Here is a 19,237-nt window from a genome sequence, read left to right on the forward strand (position 1 = left end):
AATACAGATTCCTGGCAGACAGGGTGGAATCCTGACACATGCTAATAGACTCATACCCAAAAAGACTGATTGCTGTAATAAAATCAAAAGGTGTTTCCACAAAGTATTAGTTTCAGGGTGTGCAACCAGGTTATTGTGAGTTTTTTTAACTCAAAGATTTCAGCTTGTTTTACAATTGAATTGTTAACGTTATAGGTCACATTAACGGTGAAAAAAATTCTGAAATTATTTATCTTTGCTTCATTTTTTTAAATCACAAGTACCTGGCATTTTAACGGGGGTGTGCAGACTTTTTATATCCACGGTATAATAATACAATGCATAACAAAAATCTAAAAATAGTGCAAAATATAGAACATGAATTCTAGGTCTATATTCTTTTATAATTATTTTATTCTTTGAAACAGTAAGATGTATAATGACAAACAGAAACTAAACTATTTTTATAGTTCCAGTCTCTGAAGAATGTTGCACTTTTGTATCATAGAAAGCCTTTGGAGCCCAATTTGACTAAGCAGGTGTTCTACAGATTGGAGTAAATGGGAAATCCGCTCATTTTTGACATTTAGAGATTGTTCTGTTCATAGAAACTGAAAAGGCTTCTTAACGGCTTATCAACCTTTGAATACACTTTTACGCCCAATAAAACAGTTCCTAAATGACAGAAGGCGTTTCCCTGCCAGTACACGCAAGAACAGCCTGGGGTCTCCCCTGTCAGCATGAGTTAGCATTGCCAGCATCCTGCTAACTGATCCAGTGTAATGGCACTCAGCGCAAGCACTGGTTGCACCCGAATAACGGAGAATTCCCTAACAGAAGAACTGATACCACACAAAACATTGAAAATATGAAGGTTCCCAGTGGGTCTGTCCAGACCCTTCTGAGATCTCTGATCATGTAGGCTAATGGAGCACTGGTTGCTGATCAGTCTGCGATCCGAAGTAGTTGGGATCAAAGTGAATAGAGAGAGGGACTGTGTTTCCCCCCTCTTAAAAAAAAAAGTAAAATAGTGAAAGAAATAACAAAAAAGATAATAATAATAAACAGACTCCAATGATGTCACTATGAGATTATAAGAGGTACCATCCAGTTCCATGAGAGATCCCCGAGGTCTTTAAAGACCTCAAAGGAATCTTTGGTCAAAAAGTGTAAATAATAATAACAATATGGAAAAAATAGATTTCCCACTAGAAACATACATTAAACTAACTCCTTCTTTTCCAACAATCCAAAGCTCACAATTAAGTCAAATAATGTAAGTATGTAAGGGTGCACTTTGCATAAAAATACTCATGTGGGATGTTATTCTACTAAGGGGATGTTGCTCGACATAAATCTGTTTATCAGAAGAGGAAGACTTGTGGTGTACTGTGGTCTGCACAAGGATCACTTCCTCACTATGAAACTGTAAGCCAAATGGAAGCATTGTTATTTTCTTGACGATATGGTGGTTCTGACAGCTGATTCTCACTAGTGGCTACTAACTGAAACAGAGAAATTCTGAAAGACAATACAATGCTGATTTTATTTAGTAATGTGTTTGTTACTTTTCCAGACTTTACACAGTCAAATCATTGATTTAAATAACTACTTAGTAGAAGAACAGGTGCAGACTTAAATGGCTACTATAACCACATGATATTACGCCAGCCAAGGGGTTCTATATAAATAAATAAAGTGGAAGCCAAAAGATGGTATTCCAGCCGGTGGCATATGGGTGCTGTTTCTGCCAGCAGTTGGATAAGCATCGGATTCAGAATATAAGAGAACAAGGTCTATTCTGCCAGCATATAATGTGTTCACTGCCAGCAGTGAATCATGCAAATATGTTAAGTGTATTGTCTGGTAATTGCCTTTGACATAAGGGGGCCCTCAAGTAGGCTACAACATGGATGATAAATCATAAAAGATAAGCATATGATGAACAAAAATCCCCAGATGCCCTCCTTTACTTAGATGTCCTGTTCTGATTTGTCTTGATCACTAGATATACTCTCTGCAATGATAAAACAAGCCTTTTTCCCATTTTAACCCAGTATGCCAGTCAGTTACATTATGGTTTGCCATAAATCAATGTGTCATAGCGATCATATAGTTCAATTTGAAATCATATGTAAAAGCATAATATTGATTTACTGTATTTGCCCTAATATAGACCGCACCCCCCACACTTCTTTAAAGTGGTGGTGCAGCCTATATTCAGGGTTTAGTGCAGGGATGCGCAGTTCGTATGGCCCGACGCACCGGGACATGCAGATCAGGGCGGGTTTTTTTTTCTTTTTCATTTAGCCCTGCTGCGGGTAAGCAGCAGGGTTAGGATCCGGATGTTCACCGGCTGCGGCAATGCGTGTAGACAACCTCCGCTGCCGGCACTTCCGCCACTTATATGATAGAGCATCAGCGTCACATAACGTTCCGGTGCCCCACCATAGAACTGCTGACAGCAGAGGTTGTCTACGCGTATCGCGCAGACGTCCACCGGCCTGCCCTGCTAGACACCAGGCAGTCTAGGGATGCATTGGTAAGTCGGGGGGGGGGAGTGACACTTCTAGGGAGCAAAGTGGCATATCAGGGGGGCAGAGTGGCACTTCTAGGGGACATAAAGCATATCTGGGGGACAAGTGGGCATTTCTAGGGGGCATAAAGCATATCTGGGGGGTCAGAGTAGCACATCTGGGGGATAAAACATATTAGGGGCAAAATGGAATATCTGGGGGCAGAGTGAGATTTCAGGGGTTATAAAGCATATCTGGAGGACAGAGTGACATATCAGGGGTTATAAAGCATATCTGGGAGACAGAGTTGCATATCAGGGGTTATAAAGCATATCTGGGGGACAGAGTTGCATATCAGGGGTTATAAAGCATATCTGGGGGACAGAGTTGCATATCTGGGGCAGATTGGCAAATCAGAGGGCAGAAGGGCATATCTATAAGTAAGGTGCATTATGAATTAAGGGGGGGGACCTTAAAATGGCTATTGGCTTTCTGTTTGTATATGACATATGCTCACTAACTGTATAATAGATATAGGATAAGCACGGGTACTAGGGGAAGTACTCAGAGGTTGGGCAGACTGGATGGGCCTAATGTTTCTTATCTGCCGTCACTTTCTATGTTTCTTTACCAAAAATGTTAAAATACATATATTCCTGTTCATTAGATAAAATACTGTTTTACCATTCCACTGTGTATTTTTTCTTTAAAAATATTTTTTTCTTTAAAATAGCACCAAACTCTAAGGGTGCGGCTTATTATCGTGTGCGAACAGGGAAAAGAAAAAATGTTGGTGCGCTAAGCTAGTCTCAGGCTCAAATAATACTTGAATAAAATTGACTCACTTAAGTATACATGATAAATTAGGTTTTCCATGACACCTACTGAACCATTTGTTTCTTACATCTGAGAAGCTGAAACAAAATATTTTTAAGACATTAAAAGGTATTAAAGACAATAACTTATTCTTAGAGATCAATTGATTAGAGATGTCTGTATGTCTGGACATCCAGCCTTGAGTTTCTGTCTACTATATAGTTTTTTTTTTATGTGAAGCATACTGTATTACTAGTACCCATGATATTTTTTGGTCCTCCTATTGAGCTCATAGGGTAGTTCTGTATCACTCTTTCCCGTTATTTACACAAATTAAATATTATCAATAAAATGGTTGGCATGATGTTTATTTCTTGAGTTAAAATTCTGGATATAGCCTCCTTTGGAGACAGGAGTCCTGAGATTACAATACTGGGTATAAAGCATAGCCTCTGAAGGAAATTGGAGGTGAAATTGGGTTACATATACTGGGAAAAGGTATAAGCCTTTAGACTTATACACTGTGCTGGGCTTTTGTTTGTAACAGGAAACCAGATTAACTGTCAGTTAATACAGATGTGGTAGCGAGGGAACCACTGTTTTTTTGCCTGGCTATCTATATTGCTATTAAACTGTTGGAGAAATACGTACTGGACGTTTGCCCTTGCCTATTACATTTTATGTTTAAACCTGCTGAATATTAAAGTGATACCAGACATTCTGAGTCTGTAAATTATGGTACAGTAAGCCTAGAGTACAGAGATCCAGGAAGTTGTTTTATGCAACAATATCGTTAATACGGGTCAAGTGGGTTGTGAGTAATGGTCACATAAAACTAACTTTCTTGTTTGTTTATTTATGAAACTTTAAGTCCAAGTGTGAACAAGGGGATGCAGTGGATGTGAGCTTCATGGAGTTTGCAAGGGCATTTGGTACCATGCCACACAATATGGTGCTATATGAATTAAAACACATAGGACAGTGAGAACATATTTATAATTTGGGTAGAGAACTAGTTGAAAGCAAAATTCTGGGTCATTCTGCATGGAGTACCTTAAAGTCCTGTTTTTGGTCCCATTATTTTACATGGCACCAGGTCCTGGTGCGACTATAACTGTTTTTATTCAGTCCCGTATGCTCCCTTACTTTGGCTTGATATGATACACCACTCATCCTCTGTGCCAGGGGCACAGTGGTATGCCGTGTAGAGGTATGTGACACTGGGTAATCTGTCATGGACCAGACGTCTAATATCCCCATGACCTTTTAGTCGATGTTAAATTTGATTTCAAGGATTCACTCATATGACAATAGCTTACGATCCATAATGAACTCTTCACTGGAATCCAGTGAATATTAGATTTAGAGAGTATTTGTAACGTTCACCCTTCGCTGTATGGACTTGGTTAAACTTTGTGCCATTAATTTCACGTTTTCAACCACTAGTGGCCGCCCCTGCCACTCAGAACCACTCTGACTCATTATCAGGTCCAGCTGCAGTTGATCTCATGATCAAGTCAGCCTTTATAAACCTGCCCAGCCCTGCAGTCTGGGCCTTGAAGTTGAAGTTAGAGGACTGCCTTGTTCCAGTACCTGCCTTGTTCCAGTACCTGCCTTGTTCCAGTACCTGCCTTGTTCCAGTACCTGCCTTGTTCCAGTACCTGCCTTGTTCCAGTACCTGCCTTGTTCCAGTACCTGCCGTGTTCCAGTACCTGCCGTGTTCCAGTACCTGCCGTGTTCCAGTACCTGCCGTGTTCCAGTACCTGCCGTGTTCCAGTACCTGCCGTGTTCCAGTACCTGCCGTGTTCCAGTACCTGCCGTGTTCCAGTACCTGCCGTGTTCCAGAGTTGCGGCCTGCGCCCCACTAAGTGGACTCCCAAGAGGAGTGCCCTGCATCGCGACTCCCAGGATGACTGCCAACTAGCGGACTACCCTGGTTGAGTGCCCTGCAAGTGGGCAACCTGCCGTGTTCCTGAGTTGCGGCCTGCGCCCCACTAGTGGACTCCCAAGAGGAGTGCCCTGCCTCACGACTCCCAGGATGACTGCCACTAGCGGACTACCCTGGTTGAGTGCCCTGCAAGTGGGCAACCTGCCGTGTGCCCTGCAAGTGGGCAACCTGTCGTGTGCCCTGGAAGAGGGCTTCTAGTCGTGTGCCCCGCAAGAGGGCTTCCTGCCGTGTGCCCCGCAAGTGGGCTTCCTGCCGTGTGCCCCGCAAGTGGGCTTCCTGCCGTGTGCCCCGCAAGTGGGCTTCCTGCCGTGTGCCCCGCAAGTGGGCTTCCTGCCGTGTGCCCCGCAAGTGGGCTTCCTGCCGTGTGCCCCGCAAGTGGGCTTCCTGCCGTGTGCCCCGCAAGTGGGCTTCCTGCCGTGTGCCCCGCAATTGGGCTTCCTGCCGTGTGCCCCGCAATTGGGCTTCCTGCCGTGTGCCCCGCAATTGGGCTTCCTGCCGTGTGCCCCGCAATTGGGCTTCCTGCCGTGTGCCCCGCAATTGGGCTTCCTGCCGTGTGCCCCGCAATTGGGCTTCCAGCCAAGAGACATTCCTTGCTTAAGTTCTGCTTCCCTTATGAGGTTTGCCCCATCCGTGTGTTCTGTTTGTCTCAGTCTGTAGTCCAAAGGTATGTCTCTGTGTTATGTGTTTTGATTACATGTCTGGTTTGTTCCGTATCTATGTCATGCAGTACTTTGGCGTAGTGGTGGGCTAAGCATACTATGGCCATAAGATGTGACGGAATCTCCAATAGTTATCTAATAGTCCTAGGCTAGTTTCTGTATAGTGTGTCCTGTCTTGTTCATGTATGTTGTATCCCCTGCACCTGGGCTCCTTATCTATCTGTGTCCTCGGTTCGTGACAGTATTACTATGGCTCAAGTTAACTTGATAGAAAGTATCAATCAAGATGCCTCTAGATTGTAAGCTTGTTTGAGCAGGGCCCTCCTCGCCTATTCATTCTCTTATATACTACTTGTTGTGTCGGGTCTACCCATTGTGCAGCGCTACGGAATATGATGGCATTATTTAAAACAATAAATAATAATACACAATAATAAAGTAGGCAGTATTATAAATTATCAGAAGAATGTCTTTTGAACCAAACAGCAAATATTGGCGGTCTCTAATCAGCATTTATACAAAAGTAATTGAACTTCACATCCAAATACTAAAACAGCAACTGTGGAACTGACAATGCAGAAAAAATGTCCCTTTTTTATAGTGGGCAGAAAGAATTGTTATTAAAAAGCTGATGACGTTATCTAAAAGTCACATCATGCACTATGAACAGCCAGGGTGCTTCAACTTGTTGGTATGATATTGCCAGTGGCATGTTTTGATGTTCAACATGGAAAGAGACAGGATAATGGTTTGATGATACCGAGAAATGTGACCACTGCTCTGGGGCACACATCTTTCTCTTTAGTGGAATGAACTGATTTTCAAACAATGTAAAGTATAAGGAAGCATTGCTGAAGAAGCAAGTATGGGTATGAAATACAGAGTCGAGGGTGAACTGTGTTAGCCATTGGGTGAACTTTGTGGATGGTTAGTAAAGTACAGCAATGCTTTACAAATTCTCATGGATATAGCCTTGTCATGCTGATTCACGTCACACAGGGAAGATAGAGGCAGATATGAACAGGCTGAAGGGAAGTTTCTGTCAGATAGCTTTGTTTGTTAACTCATCAGTTCAGCAGAATCTTTTTTCCCCCTCATTCAAGAAGAAATAGAGGTCAGAATTTTTTTTCCCGTTCCATAACAAGGTATCTGTAGGGATATCGTTACAAACTCTGCCAACATTTAAAGTGATACGGATTTTAAAATAACGGACAATGCTCCAAAATAAAAGAGTAAATAAAACTAAGGAAGTGTAAAAAGTAGATACATTAAAAAGGGGTTGTAATCTAAATTAGAGTGTCAGAGTCTAACATACAATGTAAAAAAGGTATTCTTTGCTGAAAGGGTTGTGAGTAAAAAGAATAATCTTCCATTAGAGCTAAATAAGACATGTATTAATTGTTTCCCCTGAAACATAGGCACATACAAGGAAAAAGTGATATAGTATAACACAATTGGCACTATAAACACCCAAGTTATGTCAAAAGTATTACACCGTGTATTTTTTTACGTTGTCAATATATCCCACTGTATTATAATATAGCTGTTATATACCGTCCCCCTGGGACAGCTAACATCTTTCTTGACCACTTCTCCTCTGATATTCCTTCGGTTATCCTTGGGGACTTCAATATCCCAGCTGACACCCCATTAAGTCCCATGGCTTCAAGATTTCTTTCTATTACATCCCCTTTTGATCTCACACAACATATTAACTCCCCGACTCATGATGATGGTCGCACCCTGGACTTTTCTAGCATGTGCTCTCTTACTAACTTCTCTAATTCCCCTTTTCCCCTCTCTGACCACCACTTCCTTTTCTGCTTTCTAACCTTGCCTCCTACTCACTCCCCTGCACCTTATTCTCGCTTAACCAGAGATCTCAGCTCTATTAACTTTCAGAAGTTGTCAACCTATTTACTCCCTCTCCTCTCTCCAACATGTCATGTCCTAAGAATGCTACCTTTCTCTATAACTCCATTCTCACATCTGCTCTTGAGGATGTAGCCCAAGTTACTACTCGCTCTTCACGACATTCATGTTTCCAACCCTGGCACACGACTGTAACCTGACACCTATGACGTTGTTCCCACCCTGCTGAGCGTAACTGGTGAAAGCCTTGTTCCATGGCTGACTTTCTGCACTAAAAATGTTCCTACTACTCCGCTCTCAACCTTGCTAAAGAAACTTACTTCACCTCCCTCATCTCCTCTCTGTCTCATAACCCTAAACGACTCTTCAGCACTTTCAATTCCCTTCTTCGACCTACCCCTACTACCCCTTCCACTAACCTTAATGCTTCTGACCTTGCCACATATTTCAATAATAAAATTGAAACTATCAGATATGACAAATCTGCACAGTCACCACCCTGCCCTCACCCTCCCCCTTTATATGCACCCTCCTTCCCACAGACCTCTTCTCCCCTCACTACATTACATCAATTCTCTGCTGTCACTGAAGAGGAGGTACGTTACCCTTGACTCCAACCTTTTATTCACCCACCCCAGCATCCGTCCCTTCTCAATAGAACATGCCATTAAAGCTCTTTTCCATGCCCTTATTATCTCCCGCCTTGATTATTGTAATCCTGTTTTAGCTGGTCTCCCTCTTACCCGTCTCACCCCTCTAAAATCGACCAACAATGCTGCTGCCAGACTTATCCTCCTCTCCCATTGCTTCACTAACATGTCTCCCCTCTGTCAGACTCTTTACTGGCAGCCTGTGCGCTTCAGGATTCATTTCAAAATCCTGACTCTTACTTTCAAAGCCCTTCACTGCGGTTCCCCTACCTACATCTCATCACTCATCTCTAAATACACTCCACACAAGTCTCTCCACCCATCCAATGATCTCCTTCTATCCTCTCCTTTGATTTCTAGCTTACAAGATTTCTCAAGGGCTGCCCCTATCCTCTGGAATGCTCTCCCCGGCCTATCCGTCTTTCCCCCTGCCTTTATTAATCAATAAATACCTCAAGACCCACTTATTTAAGGACGCTTACAACATAGCACATTAACGCCCTCCCATATTCCTTTAGCTCACCTCTCATAGTCCCTCTCCTGCAATACTTACACTAGTGTGGCTGGTCCATCCCTAACAATGGCACTTTTACCTATTTTACCCTAAATCCCTCCAGATTGTAAACTTGTTTGAGCAGGGCCCTCCTCACCTGTTATCTCTGTAAGTCAAATTGTTATGTTACATACTACTTGTTGTGTCCTGTCCACCCGTTGTACAGCGCTACGGAATTTGATGGTGCTATATAAAACAATAAATAATAATAATATAATAGCAGCAGGTACAGCAAAGAAACAAAATAGTCAAACATTATGAAGTGCAATCAAACAGCCTCTCTTTCAGCTGTCCTGGAAGAAAATAACCATCTTCCACAGATTACAAGTGTCCCCAATTAACTTCCCTCAAATCAGAAAGCCAGTCCAGGTGGACAGCTGGACCAGATTCTAGAGTGTATAAACACCCAGGTAGTGCAATGGAGAACCAGCCTACCCTGCTCTTCAGGATACCCCACCCCAGGGACTCAAAATATGTGGTGTTAACTTAATGGATTTAATACTTCACTAAGCTCTCTCTGGGGATGGATTTTTCACACTACTCTATTCAGAACTACACATTGTACTTTGTAAAGTACAGGGGACGTTCGAAACGTTCAGCCCTGTTATATTTTCGTTGGAAATGGTGAATGCGGGAGGAGTAGTAATTGGTCGTGTCTTAGTGTGTCACATGACCCGTTCTGTTTGGCAAGCCGGCTGCCCTTGCGGTATAGTATAGGAGTTTTCACCCTAGAGTGAAGATGGCTGCAAAACTTATAAATTGCACCAAAGAGGAACAGGATTCTGTCATACACTTTTTTGGGGCAGAAAGTGTGCCGGGACCACAAATTCATCTTCGAATGTGTGCTCAGTATGGGGATAAGGTTCTCTCCCGTAGAGTCGTCTATGAGTGGATTGAAACCACATAAGACCCTATGCATTAATTGTGGTACTATCACAGGACTACCACAGGATACAGCAGATGGTGGTCTGTCATTAAGCGAAATGCTCACTAAACATTTATGTGCATGTGAGCAGTTAGAAACCTTTTTTTGTGGCACTGGGAGTCAAAGTTTCGAAGAACTTGGACTGGCCCATGAGATGGAAAGTGCCTCCCGGTCCAGCCTGCCCATGTGGCCCAGTCCAGGCTGCTGCATAACTCAGCTTTCTCAAAGTGCATTTTTTAACCAAATATTAAATAATTCCAAAACAAGCATTGTGATTAAAATAAAACCAGTATGCAAGGGTTACACTTTGTCAATAAAGAAACACACTTAAGATTTCTGTCATAAGTAGCTAAATGTTGCAATGTTTCGACACTGTCTTTTAATGATACATGAATCAATTTTATGAAGTGGAGCAATAAAGAGATCCAGGTGTTCTGGCACTGTCAAGATGAGACAGCATATGCTTAATAATTTAAATGGAACAGTAGAGTAGGTATCTGCTTCTAATCTCTATATTTCAGTTGTATGATCTCCCTGGAGGAAAACCAATACATGCAAATTCAGCAGGTAAGACCTGTATTGAACATAAATCAGAGTATTTACTGGTATTATATTATCACTGATATGAATGAAATCTGTGCAACCTGGGCCTTTTAAATCTAGTATTTAAATATTACCTCATCTTTTTTTTAAGACCTTGGCTGTCAATACTTATTTTACATATACATAAAGGTACACTCTTTGGCCACTTTATTAGGTACACCTTGCTGGTACCGGGTTGGACCCTATATTGCCATCAGAACTGTCATCATTCTTCGTGGCATACTTTCTACAAGGTGCTGGAAACATTTTGGCATCGCGCAGTTGCTGCAGATTTGTTGGTTGCACATCCATGATGTGAATCTCCCATTCCACCACATCCCAAAGGTGCTATATGGGATTGAGATCTGGTGACTGTGGAGGCCATTGGAGTACAGTTAACTCATTGTCATGTTCAAAAAACCAGTTTGAGATGATGTGAGCTTTGAGACATGGTGCATTATCCTGCTAGAAGTAGCCATCAGAAGATGGGTACACTGTGGTCATAAAGGGCTGGACAAGGTCAGCAACAATACTGTCAAGTTTAAACGATGCTCAATTTGTACTAAAGGGCCCAAAGTGTGCCAAGAAAATGTCCCCCACACCATTACACCACCACCAGCCTGATTCATTGATACAAGGCAGGATGAATCCATGCTTTCATGTTATTTATGCCAAAGTCTGACCCTGCCATTTGAATGTCGCACCTGGAATCGAGAATCATCAGATCAGACAACATACTTCCAGTCTTCCATTGTAAAATTCTGGTGAGCCTGTGCGAATTGTAGCCTCAGTTTCCTGTTCTTAGCTGACAGGAGAGGCAACTGGTGTGGTCTGCTGCTGCTGTAGCCCTTCTGCTTCAAGGTTCGACGTGTTGCGCGTTCAGAGATTCTGCATACCTTGGTTGTAACGTGTGGTTAAGAAAGTTACTGTGTTCTGTCATCTCAAAGTAGTGAGCCCATTCTCCTCTGACCTCTGACATCACCAAGGCATTTTGGTTCACACAATATTTCGCTGGATATTTTCGGACCATTCTCTGTAAACCCTACAGATGGTTATGCGTGAAAATCCCAGTAGATCTAAAATACTCAGACCAGACCGTCTGGCACCAACAACCATGCCACATTCAAAGTCACTTAAATCCCCTTTCTTCCCCATTCTGATGCTCGGTTTGAGCTTCAGCAAGTTGTCTACATCCCTAAATGCACATGTTGCTGCCATGTGATTGGCTGATAAGCTATTTGTGTTAAGAAGCAACTGAACAGGTGTACCCAATATCAAAGATTAGAATGAAAGGAGAAAAACCCACTCAATATAAAATGGGAGTTAAAGATGTACAAACTTAAATGATAGAATATAATTTATGCTTAATTAGTAAAATTAAAACATCAAGTAAAAGTGGACAAAAACAAATACCAATAATACATGAAAGTTAATGTGGTATATTCAAGCATTTAAGCAAAAAAAACAAAAAAAAATAATTTTATATCGATCAGGTTATGCGGACATGGTTCAGTCCAAATTAAAGTCTACAATTGAGAACACATTAAACACATTAAAGAGGCTTTATGCTAGAGAAGAATGGATCCCGTCTACATTTCTGTGGAGGCTGTGTCCAAGAGATATAGAGCTACTTTACCTTGAGCCTATCAAAGCACCACTTTCAGTACTGAGAATAAAGACCCTGCTGGAGGCAGAATAACCTCCATGCCTACCGATCTTGAAGGTGGACTACATTGGAGGCTGATGGCCACAGCTTCATAGGGAAATATAATGTCATCCTGTCTCTCATGCTCAGTCTATACTCTTTGAATAGATTTCTTAAGAGAACCAGAACATTAGAGATTAACACAGATATAATGGCACAAAGGTCCAAAACTGAGTCTGTCCTGCTCAACCTTCGATACATGAATGTATAGCCTTGTTTTTAGAGTGGAGACTAGGATCTTTGGGTGGAAGGCATACTACTTTTCAATAAACATATAAGGACACCTTTGTATTTCCTAAGAACACAAACTCTCCCAGAGAACATAACCTCTCCCAGAGAAGATACATAATTCTATTCAGTATTGCATTCACTAAAAAATAAGCCTTTTAATAATTTACATTTTCTTAAGTTTTAGCTTTCTTCATTTCCAAGCTCACAATTGATTGGCGAGTGTTTACAGCAATTTTAGCCACAACACACAGACAGCTTTTGCACTTCTGCAGTGAGAGCCTTACTTTCTGTAACAGTTTGTATTGGAGAAATGAATGGTGTAACACAGCACGGTGCCCCCTCCAAGAAGTTGTGTTGACGTGCTCATGCTTTGATCTAAACGACTGTTTTAATGAACACCATATCTTGGATTTGCAAAATTGGTACTCATATACGGTCATGTTATTATTACTTCATACACACATACATACGTACATAAATGTACAGTGATACATTTGCACAAATAGTAGCTAATGATATAACCAGTGGTGATTAGGATCCCCATTGTGTCCTGATACTCAATGGGCCCATTAACACTATGGAGGACTTGCCACAATACAACCTAACCAGAAATAATGGTGACCTCTTTCACTTGTGATTAGAAACAAGACTCAAGGACACAAATATGTAAAAAAGTTACCAAACAGTTTATAAATAGTAAAACAGATTGTCTTCTGTTATTTTAGTATATAGCATGCTTGACACATATTATTTGTTTTGGAATATAATATCTTCTGCCATGAAAAACCTTTAATATGATATAATCTAAATTAAATAAAATCTACCAAATTATCTACCCCAGAAGCATATTTTTCATTCCTCTTCTAGACATCATATGCGATGTAATATCCACATACTCAATTAGGTATATTTAAAACATGATATAGGCATAAATTCACTTTAACTTCTGCATCTATAATTAGGCATACTATTTTACTATTATACTATTTTCAATTTTAGCATGTTTAAGTATTTTCATCTTAGAATATAAAAAATAAATAAAATAAGCCCAGGGCCGGTATCATAACCAGGCATCCCAGACAGATTCCAGCTGCTCATGATGTCTTAAAAAGAAAGCTTTTAATAGTAAATGGTAAGGGACCCAATTTTTAATATATCAATCGGCTGATGGTAACAGCTATATATATATATAATAAGATTATCTGATATGCTTAAACTATGCAAAGACACAGAAAGCAATGGAAACATGTGGAAATGCCCCAACAATCAGAATGTTATAGTGTTAACACTTACAGCATTTGGAAGACCTTGAAAGAGTGGGGCACTGTGGATTCCACTGTTTACATAATTTCTGCAAAATAATAATAAAAAACAAGATTATAGTTTGAAGGGATAGGATATGGCTAGGGAATAAGCAGAGCCTAGGTGGGGAGTGGGTACTAGCAAACACCAGAGGACACTTATGTTATACCGCTGAAAATCAGTGTTTCACATGCAGACTCTACTGTAAATGAAGCCCAATAAGTTTATAGCTCTGGTGAATTATAATCATCATATGCATTTAAAAAAATGAATATCAAAAGAACACATTTGGTGAAAATAACCCAGCGCCTTTCCTCACACCAGCAGCTTTAATATCTGTGAACTTTCCTCCACACAGACACAAAACATGTACAATTCTGTAATATAAACATGTGATAAAGTGCACATGGAGCCAATGTATGTGACAGGCTTAGCATGAATACATGAAGAAGAGAAAAAAATATATATAACAGTGAAGTACTGTGGCAACAAATTAACCCAACCTAACTTGGGTTGTGTAATTTGTATTGCTTCTATTTGATTGCACCAAGCACACCTTATCCCCTGTTTGTATAACAGAATTGTACACATTTAAAAAAAATGACCATGGGTTTTATGCCATTTCGGTCATCTGGATTCGGAGAACTTCTATAAAGCAAAGCCTTGCAAGGGACCTCATTAGTATTGGGGATTGCTGTGCCCACCAAGTTATGTTGCTTACCCTGAAAGCAGAGTGCTTATGATTCAGTATTTTGCATGCAATGTGTGTGGTTCATTTTATTGTAGCTTATAATGAATGCTTTTTGTCCAATGGAAAAAAATATTTTCTTTGAGCATTAAATATTAAATACATGTAGATTAGAATTGAAGAAAAGTGAGTTAACATTAATTTTATTCCAATAACTGTAGGTTGCCATTGTAGAAAATGGTGATATTTTGGGTGCATTTCTTTGCCCAAATAACGGACTGAGCTGATTCCTTATGGCAATGCAAATGAAGCACTGTTTATATAATGAAGTCCTTTCCTCCACAGATGTTAATGAATAGTATTCCTGATTTAGTGCTGAGGCATTTAATTGTTTACAACAGGCAGTGTGATAAGGAGTTAGTACGTTTGTCTAGTAGATTGGGCTACGATACCACAGCTACAACACATACACATGACATATATGTAGTTGTCTAAAAAAGCATTATGTGAAAAATACAAAACAACACACCATTTGGCACCCAAAGGACTTTTTATTTCACTACAGAGAAACATCAATTGTCAATTGGTCATTGATGCATTTGCAACATTCTCCCTTCTGCTCTCTAATGCATTGGGTCTGTACACTTGGCATAGAAAGCTTGTATGAACCTTAACTAAACATGTGTTGCTGGAAGTTATATTTCCCAAGTGTTAGAAAATAGGTTAATTCAGCATGGCATTTTTTTTTCATAGAAACCTATGTAGTTGTAAAAGAGAATAATGATGGTTTCTGTTCAAATATGCAAGACTGTGAAGAGAAGACTATTTGGCACCATAGCTCAGCAGTCATTTCCTTTGCTTAATGAATTTTGCAATGTCTGAATAGAAGCCAGCCATAACAGACTGGTTCATGTACACATACAGAGAGTATTCTTCTCTAGTACCCCAAACAATACGTTAAGAGAAATATACGTTCTTAACATTATTTCAATCAACATTCTACAATATAATATTAATATATGAATATTAATATTCTGTAATTTATTTTTTAAATAAGCTTGTTGTAGCTTTTATGGTGCATCAGAATGTTTATATTTATTTGGCTATTATTACAAAAAGTGCCAGCATCATTTTATACAAGGTGAAACAAAACAAAAACATCTAATAAATATGTATGAGAAAGGTTTATTCACTAAATTGTGAGTGCTTTGCCTGAGAATGAGAGTTCTTAACAATAAACTCGCATGAGTCGGCCAAATTCAGTAACGCCAACTTGCCTGTTCAGTTGCTCCATTTTGTCTGTATGTTTTGTTGAATAAATAATGACACAGTGTAATATGTTATGTGTTGTTGTTTATCTGACAGAAACTTCCGTCACTGGGGCTTCTGGAGGGGGCTGATGGCTAGCCTCCTCCCTACTGACTATGGGCCCTGGCCTTGTAATTACTTCTATGTGTAGGTACAGGGGGTCAAGGGGATCAGTTTCTATTGATTTCCCCCCTGTACAGGTTTTACCATATTTTCCTAAATATTAGGTATCTAGGTATTTCTTTGGCATGAGCGGGATTATAAGTGGGGACATCGTTAATGCGGGAGAGTGAATCTGCCTTTGTGTTCCGAGACCCGGGGCGATAAGTAATACGCAATTGAAAACGGGTAAAAAACAAGGCCCACCTCGCCGACCGGGGTTGTAGACGTTTGGCTGAACGAAGGTACTCTAAGTTCTTATGGTCTGAGGTATAGGTTATAGGCTTCAAATTAAACTGTATCTGGCATGAAGTAATGAAGGAACGATAAAATCTTTCCGGTAGGGGAACCTGTGGTTCAAGGGCAGAGGCCCCGTCAAGGATAGGAGCCTGAGGGGCTGCAGCTGGCTAGGCTGGTACATTCTGTTGTAGTTGGATTAGATGCATTTGTTATCTCAGTTGATTCTGACGTGCCTGGAACTCTTGAAGAGACTGATTCAAGGTGGTCATCTGCTGAGTCAGTGTAGAGATGGCGTCGGTTAGTCCTGCGGGCTCCATAGTGGCTCAGTTATTATGTAAGGTATGGTAGGTGGTAGAGTCCGGTATGCAGGATAAGTTACTGAAAAATTGCAGAAATAGGAACAGATCCACTAAATGAAGTGTAGGTCAGTACACGAAGCCAGGTTCAGGGTAACAGAGAAACAGCAAAGTCCAAAGAGCAATAGCCAGGTTCGGTACACAAGAATTCAGGAAAGCGGTTTAGTAGCCAAGGTCAGGACTGAGGAAAGCAGCAGAGTCACAGGAATAGCCAGGTTCGGTATACAGGAATTCAGGATCAAAGGAAACACGAAAGGTACACAGCTCTACTCGGCACACTAACTCAGCACAGAGTTTTAAACTTGCTGCTCGGAGGATGTTCCACCCCCATGCGTGACGTCAGCCGAGCGTGTTCTCTGCCGTCTCTGTCTGGAGACGAATAAAGTTGGTAGGGGGTGCGCGCTTAGAAGCAGTCTGGCTGGAGGTGGAGGAAGGTGCTGGATACGCGACACGGGATCCGGTACCCACGGATAGTGGGTACTCAGGTGAGTTACTACATCGGGGTCTTCGTCTACGTTTTGCCGCTGCCATGTTAGTTTCTTCGGTATTCGGGCTGAACAATGAAAACGCACCCTTCGTGTTCATTTTCATGTTCGCCCAAATACGAATGCACAAGTCTACTTTTCACCTACCCCCAGAAGTATATTGTTACTATTGTCACTACTTTAGGAGAAGGGATTAACTCTAGCAGACAGGATAGCCATCCAGGGAAGGACAGGTCATTGTTCCAGTTCATCTGTTTAACGTCAGCCCCCCTCCCCCAAATGGTGTATTAATTTGTATTTAAGTAAGTCTTTCTCTATCCCTCCCCCCATGGTATTCCACTATGTTGATAATTCATTTATGTCTGTATAAAAACCCTGTGTGTGACTCTGAATAAATAGTTCTTGTACTTCACCCTGCATTATGCGTCAGCTAGTGATTTGGATGACTGGAGAGACGGTGATTTGGAGTGTGCCAGTAACAACTCTTGTAAGGGCTAGGAAGCAGCTATTGACGGAGGTACCCAGTCAGGGTACCAGGGGGTTTCGTCACAACTTGCTTTTCACAAACTATTCCCCCTCCTCCTGCTTCCACTGCCTCCACTGCAGTCGCATCTAGATCTACACCCTGAACCAGAAGAGAAGGAAAGATATTCATAAAAAAAATCCTTATTGCCTTCTCCTTCACCATTTGTGGCTTGTTTCTTCCTTTCTGCTCCCGGCTTGCACAAGGTGTCCCTCCATTTAGTTTCTCCCAAATTTACACGGTCACCATGCCTAATATTGTCCTCTTCAGCGGGAGCTTCCACCGTGATCTCGGCCAAAAAGTTGCAAACAGGCTTGGGACTGAAGCTGGGTAAGGTGGTCACTAAGAATTTCAGCAATCGAGAGACCAGTGTAGAGATTGAGGGAAGTGTTTGTCGAGTTGTGGTGAAATCGATGAGAACTGCTAATTAGGATTATTGCATGCAAGATTGCATCTTTTTTCCAGGGTAACTGCAGTTATTCCATGCCTCCCATATAAGATCCTCCCATATAAGATCCGGCTCCCATAGTCTATGATTAAGCATTACGACGAAATATGTGAGACTTCTCTCCATTGGCTTTGTTATTATACTACTTTTTTCAATAAACTTCATATTTTTATACCATCCGGACTTCTGAGGATTCATCAGTTGGAGTATGGAGCTGCATTAATTGCTCACACTTTTCTCTTTATTATTATGTATGCAGCAAACTCACTGCTGTCTACGACCTTTTCATCTCTAACCACCCTGCTGCTCTCTCTAAACTTCAGCCACACACCAAGACCAGGAGATGTTGGCATTCTCCTCTCCCTCCACTGTAGCTTTCAATGTCTGCCACTAATTCCCTCCCTTCCCAGTTGCCATGCGCGTTACTGTCATCTACCAGCCTCCTGACCCTACTTCCCTATTCTTTGATCACTTTCCTGCATGGCTCTCTCATTTCCTTTCCTCCACCATCCCTTCACTAATCCTGGGTGACGTCAATATACCGGTTGACAAGACATCCTCACTTGCTGCCTCCAAACTGCTGTAACTCTCCTCCTATCTTGGTCTCCAACAATTGACCACCCTCCCTATGCACTGTGATGGTCACCAAATTAACCTAGTATTTTCCCACATCTATTCTCACTTCTCTAACGCTCCCTTCTCTTTGTCTGACCACAGTTAGTTAACATTCAACCTTGTCATACTTCCCACATCTCCTCTACCTAAAAAACCACAGCCCTACTGAAAGCTCACCCCACAGCTCACTAATACACCTTAGCCACTTCTCTCATGCAACTCTACTTCCTCCTCTCCTGATGATGTAACAGCTCAGTATAACCATATGCTAGGCTCAGTCCTGGATATGGTCGCTCCTGTAACTGTGCGGCACTCCCCACACTATTCACTTCAACCATGGCATTCCACATAGACCCGTCTCCTCCAGAAGTATTCACGTCCTCCAATGGAGAAGGTTCTGGGTCACCTAAAGACAAACTCATGCTTCACCATGCTATACATCAGCCCTCCATCTCATCAAACAAACCTGTTTTTTTTTCATTATTCACCACCCTTTCCCAAAACCCTAAATGTCTGTTCTCCACATTCAGCTCCCTCCTCTGTCCCCTAGATCCTCCCTCACCTTCCAACTTCTCTACCAAAGAATTTTCCAGCTACTTTAAGAACAAAATTGACACCATCAGGGATAACAAGCCACTTTCTGCTGCTTCAGTCCAGTCACCCCTACTGAAGTTTCT

General features: G+C 41.5%; 1 protein-coding gene across 1 annotated transcript in view; it reads right to left on the minus strand.

Annotated features, from left to right (window-relative positions):
- LOC128473690 (uncharacterized) overlaps nt 1–19,237 on the minus strand; it is a 140,821-nt gene that overhangs the window by 10,960 nt on the left and 110,624 nt on the right. Inside the window, exon 26 of the mRNA XM_053455944.1 lies at nt 13,730–13,787. Within this exon, the coding sequence (XP_053311919.1) occupies nt 13,730–13,787 (58 nt within the window). The remainder of the gene's footprint in view (nt 1–13,729; nt 13,788–19,237) is intronic.

Source organism: Spea bombifrons, chromosome 2 (assembly GCF_027358695.1).
Source record: "Spea bombifrons isolate aSpeBom1 chromosome 2, aSpeBom1.2.pri, whole genome shotgun sequence".
Classification (NCBI taxonomy): domain Eukaryota; kingdom Metazoa; phylum Chordata; class Amphibia; order Anura; family Pelobatidae; genus Spea; species Spea bombifrons.